This window comes from Drosophila santomea, chromosome X, assembly GCF_016746245.2.
Source record: "Drosophila santomea strain STO CAGO 1482 chromosome X, Prin_Dsan_1.1, whole genome shotgun sequence".
In the NCBI taxonomy this organism is placed as follows: domain Eukaryota; kingdom Metazoa; phylum Arthropoda; class Insecta; order Diptera; family Drosophilidae; genus Drosophila; species Drosophila santomea.
In genome coordinates, this window is record NC_053021.2 from 4,057,896 (window position 1) to 4,068,227 (window position 10,332).

Here is a 10,332-nt window from a genome sequence, read left to right on the forward strand (position 1 = left end):
CTGAATGCATTCCTTACAGTTGGGCACACTATTTTCTGCCAAATTTAAAAGTTACGTTGCCTTTAAAGTAACCATTTCATGATGATACCAGATGAGTTGTTGAGAAAATAGAAACAGCAGCGATTATTTGTTCTTTCATCGTTATTTTATTAGAATTCAATTTGTAATCTATTCTCGTTGCGTGTGTCTTTCTGAGTTTACAATTAAGTACACTTTTACAGTTTTAAGTACATTCATATAATCGCTAAGTACATAGTTTAATTTGTTCAGTATTTCTGCTGCAGCATCCACATTAAATAGAACCATATATTTTATATAATATATATAGTTGTGTGCTTGTTTTTGGTTTTTATAAATATGTTGTGTGTGTGTATATATAGGCATGCATTGGGTAAATGTAATTTCGTTTATTTTTGTTTAACTTAAACAACGCTACAAACGCGAAATGCTTTGGTTATTGCTGTAAGAAGTCCATTAATTTAATTATATCATCATCCTTTTTTCCTTTCGTATATATTTTTAAATAGCTATATGTTTAATATATGTTTCAATGCGTGTGTGTGTGTGTTTTTTTATAGGCTACAGCAATGAATGAGTTTCGTTAAATAGGATCCTTAAAAAAAATGTGTCTAAGCCTAGTCTTACAAATACCTGACTATCCTTACTTGCAAACAGCAAAATTTCGTTTCATTTCGTTTGCATCCTGCATCCTACATCCTGCATCCTGCATTCTACATCCTGCATCCTGCACTTTATAACTAGGTTTAAGCCACGCTGCGGTTCTCAAGGCCTCTTTCAATGTACATTATACATATACTATTTTATTACTACTTTACGTGTGTATATTTGTTTTTTTTTCAGTGTCAAGTCTTTTTCTTGTCATGCTCAAATGTTCGTTGTTTTTCAGTGTTTTTTTTGCGTTTTTTTTTTTGGTTTTTTTGTTGTGTGTTTGCTTTGTTTTTGTCATTGCAGCTACTTAGGGCTAGTTGTAAAATATGTATAATTAATTGTATAGCTAGGAAAAAAATTGTCAAAAAAATAGTGTTTGTCTCCAAAGATTTTGATTAGCTTGTGTTTTGTTGGTTGGACCGCTTAACAAATAGGAATTGGCGTAAAAAAAAAAAAAAAAATTAAGAGGTCTCCAAAAAATATGCTTCTAAACTGTGCAAAACAGGCGTGTCCAGTTGTAGCTCCTTTTTTTCTCTCTCTGTATATCTTGAGCCTGTGACTCCTGCATTCAAATAATCGAGCTGTTTTCAAACGCACTCCTGTTTTACACTCTAATCAGGTTTTCACTTTCACTTTCGTTTTGGTTTTTCTTGGTTTTTTGTTTTTCGTTTTTTAAATAGTAGACTACCATTAATGAAAACTATTTAAGCTTTGGTATATGTAAGGCGGTGTTAAGCTGCGGCTACTGCTGCTACTTCCTAATTTATGGCTCTAGGTTGCTCCGCTCAAGCTGCTCCACTCAAGCTGCTCCACCCAAGTTGCTCCACTCAAGTTGCTCGGGTTCACTTGTTGTCCACTCCCAGAAGTTTGGCCGCCTCGTCGGCGGAGGAGAGCAGCTTGTTGAGAATGCCCTGGTCGCTGATGCCCAGCAGATTGCCAATCAGATCCGAGCCGGCGACTGCTGCTCCCGAGGGCGTGGCCTCGCCCATGTTCTCCTTGTGCTCGCCCAGGCGACTGGCCCGCCACTCGCTGGCCTTGTCCAGCAGGTCGTGCAGCTTCAGACCCAGCTTGTTGTTGTTGTTGTTGTTATTGTTGTTGTTGTTGGTGTTATTGTTGTTATTGTGGCAGCTATTGTTGTTGTTGGCGCCGGCCGGCGTGTTGTGCTGGACAGTGGGCAGCGGTGTGCTGGGCGGGCTGCTCACCTGCTCGTCGTCGGAGCAATCGGAACCGGGTGTATCTCCATTGTGTGCCCTGCCGCTGTGCTTCTTCATGTGCCGCAGCATGCTGTGCTTGAGGGTGAACTTCCTCAGGCAGATGTCGCACTGGAATGGCCGCTCGCCGGAATGGGTGCGCATGTGGCGACGCAGATCCTCCGTCGACCAGAAGCGGCGCACGCAAAAGGCGCAGATCACCTTGCGGTTGCTGTAGTCGGGATATTTGCCTCTGTTGACGCCATTCGCTGCCTCGTCATCGGAGTGCACCGCCTGCTGGTGCTGCTGCTGCTGGTGGGGATTAGCCTCCAGCGGCTCGTTCTCGATGGCGCCCTTGGCCACGAGCAGGGCGAACTCGTGGGCGTGTGCCAGCTTGATGTGCTCCAGGCACTGCACACGCTCGCCAAACGAGCCCTCGCACAGGTGGCACTTGTAGGGCAGATCTCCGCCAGCCATGGCATCTCCAATGGCTCCAGATGCCGGTCCATTCGCTCCACTTGCATTTCCACTTCCACTTCCATTGGCGGCTGCGACGGCGGCAGCGGCAGCAGCGGCATTCATTTGAGCCGCCAGCTTTTGGATGAGCTGCTGGCGCTCGCGCTCCTTCTCCTTCTCCAACTCTCGCTCCCGTTCCAGCTCTCGCTCACGCTCCCGTTCCAACTCCCGTTCGCGCTCCAGCTCCAGCTCCTTCTCGCGCTCCGCCTCCTGGCGGCGTCGCTGCTCCTCCAGCTCGATCTCCTCGACGGACTTGGGCACGGGTATCGGTTCACTCACATCCTCAGTGGGCACATACACGGACATGGCCGACTCCACATTGCCGTGCTTGCGCAACAGATGGCGATCGCAGTTGCTCTTGGTGGTAAACAGCAGCGGGCAGTGCGAGCACTTGAACGGCTTCTGGCCGGTGTGGGTAAGGATGTGCCGGCGCAGCGAGCTGCTCCATGGGAACATGCGCTGGCAGTAGGGGCAGGAGACACGGTTGGGCGCCAGGCTGTAGGCGGACTTCTTCTTGGGCTCGCTGCTGGAGCTGCTGCTGGTGACGTCCTCGGTGCCACTGTTGTTGCTCTCACTGGCGCTGCCGGAGGCCACCAGGCCCTCCTCGTCGCTCTGCTCCATGTGATTGGCCACGTCGCTGGGTCGGAAATAGCTGTTGAAGCCCATGTTCTGGCTGGTGGCATTGTCCACCAGCTTGGCCACCGGCACCAGGTCCTGCGACTCATCCTTGAACGGCGAACTGGCCACTTCTTTGAGGGACTTACCCACCGATTCGGCTTGAGCGATCATCGTTTTCAAACTGCTGGCATTGCTACTGGGTGGAGTGGTGGCTGGCTCCTGCATGGTGGTGGCCACGATGGGATTGGCTGGCGGTGCATTTTCCTTGGCGGGCGGTGGAGTCGATGGCTTGCCCGCCTTGATGGCCTGCTCCAGAATGGTTTCGGCCATTTTTTGTGCCGCCTCTTTGGAGGCCAAGAGGTCGAGCGGCTTGGGCAGCTCCTGTTCCTCCTCGGCTTCCTTTTCGGCCGGCTGCTCATCTAGTATCAGCTCCGGCTCATCTTCGGGCTCATCCATCTCCTCCTCGTCTTCATCCTCTTCGAAGTCATCCACGTCCTCCGCTTCCGCTTCCATCTCATGATCATGCTCGTTCTCATCCTCGTCAATGATCAACTTGGGCTCATCGTCATCCATGGCCGTGGCCTGGCCATTGCCCTGGCTGCCATTGTGCAGCGGACTGGGATTGGTCAGTGGGTAGCCGAAATGCAGCAGTGGATTGCCGGCCACACTGCTGGAGCCGTGGGCCAAAGCCTGCTGCAGCAGATCGGTGTTCTTGTGCGCCTTCAGCTGCTGCGCCAGTATGGCGTACTTGACCTGCTCCGAAATGGGAGCATGTCCATGGGAACCGTGCCCATGGCCATGATGGTGATTGCTGCCGGAACCGGAGGATCCTGGTCCGCCCATGGCTGCTGCTGCAGCTGCTGCGGCGGCGGCAGCAGCGGCGGCAGCACTGGAGGCGCCCCTGCCACGCATGACATGGTGGCCACTGCGCTGCCGCTGGGCGTAGAACTGCGGATGCTGCTGCTTCACGTGGCGCTCCATGTTCGAACGCAGCGTGAATCTCGCCGAGCAGTGCTCACAGGCAAAGGGGCGCTCGGTGCGATAGCGTCGCTGCTTCTGCTTGGGCATTAGGACGCCATTCTTGATGACCATCTTGACGGGACCACCAGGTGGCACTGGCACGCCGACGCCAACGCCCACGGGCATGGGATTGAGGCGGCTTGGTGGACTCACCAGCGGTGGCTTCTCGGGATTGGCTTGCGGCGGCGGCGGAGCCATGAAGGGAAAGAAGGGGAATCCCGGCGTCTGGGATTGGAACATAAGGCTGCGGAATATCTGTTGCATGTACTCTCCGCCAGCGCCAAAGAGTTGCTGCTGCGCGAGGAGCAACTGTTGCTGCTCAATGGCGGCGGCCAAGTCAGGTGTTCCAACGCCGCCGGGCGCCACTGGAACCACTGCAGCGGGCGTCGGTGTGGGCGTAACAGCGGGTGTCAGTGATGCGCCGCCAGTTGGCTTCTTGCTGAGATCCAAAACATCCATGCTGAAGTCCAGGGCAGCTCCACTCTTCTCCTGCTGCTGCTGTTGCTGGGGAGCTGGTGCCGATGGCTTCTTGTCCACCAATTGGTCGAGACTCTTTACCTGAATCTTCAGCGGCGGCTGTTGGGTGACCGGAGCTAGGGGATTCTCGCCGAGAAGCATGTGCTTCAGCTGGGAGCTGCTCTCATTCACAGGCGGCGGTGGTGGCGTTGGGCTGATCGAACGGAAACTCATGTCCGCCAGGTCTTCGCCCAGGCGGGATTTGCCATCCTCGCAGCCAGCATCCTCCGCCGGATGGTAGACAATGGCGCGCTTGACCTCCTCGCGACTGGTCTTGCCATGGCGATTCCTCAGGTGGCGCTCACAGTTCGCCTTGGTGGTGAAGGCGTAGTTGCACACGGCGCACTCGTACGGACGATCGCCGTTGTGGGTGCGCATGTGCCGTACCAGGGCGGCCTTGTCGCAAACGGCATAGGGACACATGTTGCAGCGAAATGGTCCGGCGGGACCCACTGCACCCAGATGCACCCGATTGTGGCCCTTGAGGGCGCGAAGATTGGGGAACACGGCGGCGCACAGCTTGCAGGGGAACTCGCCGCGCAGCTTCATGCGTCGGAACTCCGAGGTGAAGGCGTCCTGGGCCTCTTCCTCCTGATCCCTGCCGTCCAGGCTGTACTGACTCGAACTGGGCGTGTTCACCGACTGCTCAAAGTTGCGCAGGAAACTGGAACTGGAGCTGGTCATGTTCAGTATGCTCTGGATATCGGCCAGATCCTTGCTGTCCGCCGGCTCATGTTTGATGGGAGATGGCGGATGCGAGATGGCACCGCCCCCACCACCATTTGCTGTCTTCTGCTTTAGATACAGCTGGTGGAAGAAGTCCTCGCTCTGACACGCTATTCTATCCTTCTGCTCGAGTTCCTCGTCGTCGCCGCCGTGCCCCTCATCCTCCGGCTCCTCGTTGTGCAATGGCGAACTGCTGGCACCGAGCAGCGGCGGTAGGCCACTGGGCAAGCGACAACAGTGCGCCTGCAGCTGACGATGGCTGGCGAAGATCACCTCGCAGTCGCGACACTTGGCTGGTATGTCCGAGTGCCTCGCATCCAAATGGGCGCACAGAGCGGGCAGGGTCTCGAAATCGGCGGCTCCGCAGGCGGGACAGCTGAGCAGCAAGGCCGGCGAGGCGGGTGGCGATGGTGAGGGGGAACGCGAGGCGGCGCCGGATGCACTGGCTCCGGCCAAAAGTGTGGCGACATCGGGTGTGCTGGTCAACATGGCCACATCCGCATCGTCGGCCTCCTCCTCATCGTCCACATCCTCCTGCTGCTGCTGCTGCTGCTGCTGCTCACTGTCAATGATGTTGTTATTGATGGTGGTCTTCAGGCGACGCTGCTTGTTCTCCGCATCCTGATCCTCGGCCGGCAGCTCCAACTCCTCCAAGTCCTTCAGGTTGTTGTTAGTCTTGTGCGAGTTGTTGTTGTTATTGTTGTTGTTGAGGGAACTGCTGCTGCGACTGTGACTATGTCCACTGGACGTGTCCGTGGAGCAGCTGGCATCGCTCTCGTAGCTCTCCGCTCGTCCGGATAACGTGCTGGCCACCAGTTGCTGCTGGGCGGGATTCTGCTGCTGCTGCTGCTGCGACAGTGACTGCTGATGTTGCTGCTGTCGCCGCTGCTGCTGTGACTGTTGCTGCTGCGACTGCTGTTGCTGCTGCTGCGACTGCGACTGTGCAACCTGATGCTGCTTATGGGTACGCATGTGGCGGTGCATGTTGCCATTGGTGGTGAACGTCAGGTGGCAGTAGCGGCAGTTGAAGGGCCGCTCGCCCGTGTGCACCAGCACGTGTCTGTCCAGGGATGAAGCCGAGGATAGCACCTGTTTGTAGGGCATCAATTTGTGCGGGGCGAAGAGAGAGAGAGAGAGAGAAGGCGGAAGAAACGAAGAACAGGTGAGTGAGTAATCAGGCGATCTTGGGGTTAATAACCTAGGCTCCTAGTACACCTGTCTATTTATCGACTCAAAGGCTTCATCTCAACTACTTAAGCTATACTTGCTTTTAAACCAATATTCCATATGGAATATGTATATGGAATATCTTATATGGAAGATTTGGTTTCTAAGCTGATGAAAAACAAAGGGTATATTTGAGTGGAAACAATGACTCACCTTGGAGCAAATGCGGCAGGTGAAGTTCTCCGTATCGCCGTTGGCGTAGTTGTGGCACCGGATGTGATTGGTGAACTCGTGCGGCGTAGCCGAGACCACCTCGCAGATGGGGCAAAGGTATTTCATGTGCTCGTCGCCGGCACCGATGCCCGATTCGCCGCTGGACAGGCACAGACCCTGTGGCGAGGAGCCACCGGATCCGCCACTGCTGCTGCTGCCACTGCTGCTGCTGCTGGATGCTGGCGTGATCGCTGCTCCGCCAACTGAAGAAGGAGCCACTGCACCAGCAGTGGTGGCAGTGGTGTTGGTTGTGCTGCTGCTACTGTTACCCAAATAGCCACTGTGGCCAGTGGTGCTGCTGGCGTCCACGAATCCCGATTCCGAGAGACTGGCCGCCGAGCGATTTAGACGGAATTTCTTGCGCAGCGAACTGGCATCGCCACCGCTGTAGTCCACCACAATGGAGGCCTGGGTGGAGGCGCCACCACTGCGCCGCTGCTTGTGCCGTCCCAGACTTTGCGATCCCAAGGCGGTCACCTGGTCGTCATCCTCCTCCTCGTCCTCCTCCGCCGCCGCTGACTCGTCCTCATCGCTCAGCAGTTCCGAGTGCTGCTGTTGGTGGTGATTCAGTTGCAAGTGGCGAAGTTTACGCTTGCGCGACGACGCCACCGTCGTCAGCTCATGTGGCGTGGATGTGGTCTGTGTGGAGCCACTGTTGCCGCCCAGTTTCTTAGGCGTGCGGCCCAGATCCAGGTGCTCCAGCGAGGACTCCGATGTGGTCGAGTCCCGCCGCTGACGCTCCATTTCCGACTCCGCTGTGCTGCTGTTGTGCTGCTGCTGCTGCTGTTGCTGCTGTGCGGCGAGCATTTTTCCAAAGGCTAGTCAACTGAGCTAATGGTAGAGAAGAATCCGTAAAAAGAAAGGACTTTTAGAGATGGGGGAAAAGCTCATTTAACAACACTCAATCCACACGTTCAAAACACTTGAACAAGTGTTTAAAGTAGTATAGTAATTAGAAGTTGGAGAAAGTGTATCAAACCTACTCGTATTATCAACTGATACTCTTGCATTACATTCAAAACTTTGCACATAAACAATTGTATACTATTTAAAATCATTGTTGAAAGAGAGAAGCTCATTTGCGAGAAGACAGACCGAGATATGTCACAACAATCAAAGGATTTTCCAACACTACCTTATGTGATTTCAGAATTGTATCATAAATGCCAATTAAAAGCTAAAGATGGAGAGAAATCAAATATGTCACGCGCAAACAAATGCCTTTCTGAAAAACTTGGAACCCTAGTACGAATAATAACAGAAAATCAATAGTCGCCGCATTCCGCAGTCTTCGATTGTCATTGTCGCGTAATACTAAACTAAATCTCGAGTCCCATAAACAGCTGATCGCACAAGATCCAGGAAAGTAAACAATGGCAATGGTAAGAGTAATGGAAACAGAAAAACTAGAAAAAACAGAAGCCGAAAAGCTATTGGAAATCGAGTTCCGTTCGCGGGAAGAGCGAATAAGAAGAATTGCAAGTGCATCCGTAGAAAGGTGCGAAGAATTGAATTCAATACGCATCTGGCAATGCTGCTCTTATCTAGAATTTCAGTGTGTGTGCGCATGTGCGTGTGCATGTGCATGTGTGTGGGTGTGGGTGAGAAATGTGGGTACGCTCATTAGCATTTACCGTTATCAAGGCTATGACTATGAGTATGAGTGGGGTGTCCCAATTGTTTTCGTTGTTGCTGTGGCTGGTGGATGGATCAATTTGGAAATCCTAACATCCTAACCGAAAAGCACAAATGAAAGAAACGAAACCTCAGAGGCTGATCAAAATTTTTCTACCGATAACGAGCCCACTGTTCGCTATATACATATACACACACACATACATACAATACGCTCACACATATATCATTTTTTTTTTCGGTGAATGTGTGTTAGTTGTTTGTTGTCCATTGGCTTTCGGTTTGGCCTTTCATTTTGGTTGGCTGATTTCAATTTCGTTGTCCGTGAGTCATGGAAAGTCATTGAGATAAAGAATCCCTCCCAAATATATATATTTCTTGGGGCGGGCAATCGTTGCGCGGTTTTTTCGAAAAACATCACACCTTTATGACCCTGAGAATTATCAATGAACACAAAACTTGGTCAGCGAAAAGCATATTTATAATCGCCCATCTAAGTGAATCAAGCCAATGTGAAGTGAACCGTTAAACATGGAACACAACCCCTGTGATATTGATATTAAACAGATCATCAATCTGCATTAAACCCTATAAACGGGGTCTCATCATCATCCCCGGACCACAGAACTTGTGTGTCAAAGTTCAAGGGTCTTAGCATTGACCATGGGTAATTTTTTGACCCGGCTAATGGCATTCAGAACTTGACCCAAAAACAACAAGGAAAGGGGTTTTTTGGAAAAGGACTTTGAATTGAAATGTTTTCAAACATTGCACACGTAGGAAAATAATCTAAAATATTCCTCCTCTCTTTGAATAAAATGCATATAGCATTGGGATTATTTAATAATAGATCCATTTAAAATACCGGTATAATTTGTTTAGCGATCGTTTTAAACTATCTGAAATATTCTTACTACTTCATCTATTTTGAATTATTTCTGCTATCTTAACCGATATTAAAACACTGCTGCACTCCTCTTCGTTTGCCATTTTTATATTCTTTTGAAAAGTTTAGAAATTTCTAAATTTTAAAACAGTTTTGCCCATTTTTCCTCAATAATTGAACACAAAAAAGTCTGCTTAGTTGAAGAGCCAACATCTATTCCAATTTCATCCTTTTGATAATCCATGTTTTTCGGCTCGATTGGTTATCACACACAAATCACAAAATCAACAACAACAAAAAAATAATCCAATATAATCACTATTAAAAAAATTACCTTAGTGGATATTTAGTTGTGAAATTGTGTTCAAAAGTTGCGACGGCATTCCAACTTCGAATTTCGCACTGTTTGAGTTTTGGTTCCTTTTTAAAAACGATTTTTGGTGGCTTTTTGGTGTTGTGTGTTTTATATGTTTTTCGATCTTTGTCAGATAACTTAATTCAGATAGCACTTTTTTTTTTTTGGTTCACTTAATATTTTTCACACTTCTTTGGCTTTAAAGCTTAGGTATTCCAAAAATTCCCAATGGTTTGTGGTTGAAAAAAAAAACTTGAAAAAAATATGCGGTTTGTGTTTGTAATTTCTTCTTTAGGATTAGAATTGATAAATTCTGTTTATCTTTGATATTTTCCACAAGAATTAGTTATTTGATTTGTCTGCTTTTGAGTTGGTTTCTTGAAGCGCCGCGCACGAGTTTTGTATCTTGTATTTTGTATCAGCGCAGCCGCAACGCAACATTCGGCAGATGAAAATCGACTGATGTTGTATTTATAAAGTTGTATTTATAAATACACGCTGCGCGCTGCCGCCGTCGGCGTCGCTGTTCGCGCATGCAGCGCAGTCGACGCAAGAAATGAGAGAAAAACCATTCTCTCATTTTGTCTCATTTCAAATTTTACGCTCTGAAACGAAAAAAGAGAGCGGAGGCAGCGCAGCTTGCCTTTTCATTTTCTTTCCTTCTCCTTCTTCGTTTCAAATTTGCTTCTTCTTCTTTTTTTGAGCGCAAATAGGATTACACATTGTGTGTGTGTGTGTGCGTGTGCCTGTGTGTGTGGAAG

General features: G+C 49.9%; 1 protein-coding gene across 1 annotated transcript; it reads right to left on the reverse strand.

Annotated features, from left to right (window-relative positions):
- Positions 1 to 123: 123 nt before the first annotated feature.
- LOC120457384 (ras-responsive element-binding protein 1) lies at positions 124 to 10,013 on the reverse strand. The gene is made up of 3 exons (XM_039644934.1): positions 9,551 to 10,013; positions 6,636 to 7,526; positions 124 to 6,344 (listed from the first exon to the last, which is right to left on the reverse strand). Exons 2-3 carry the CDS (start codon positions 7,500 to 7,502, stop codon positions 1,512 to 1,514), a joined length of 5,700 nt encoding a protein of 1,899 aa, XP_039500868.1. The 5' UTR covers positions 7,503 to 7,526; positions 9,551 to 10,013; the 3' UTR covers positions 124 to 1,511.
- Between the last annotated feature and the right edge of the window lie 319 nt (positions 10,014 to 10,332).

What these genes read in the sequence shown, in the direction of transcription:
- LOC120457384 (XM_039644934.1), bottom strand. Translation starts at nt 7,502, where the DNA reads ATGCTCGCCGCACAGCAGCAACAGCAGCAGCAGCAGCACAACAGCAGC. An exon ending in CCTGCCGCATTTGCTCCAAG is followed by an intron (nt 6,345 to 6,635) that starts GTGAGTCATTGT and finishes CCCTACAAACAG; the next exon opens with GTGCTATCCTCGGCTTCATC.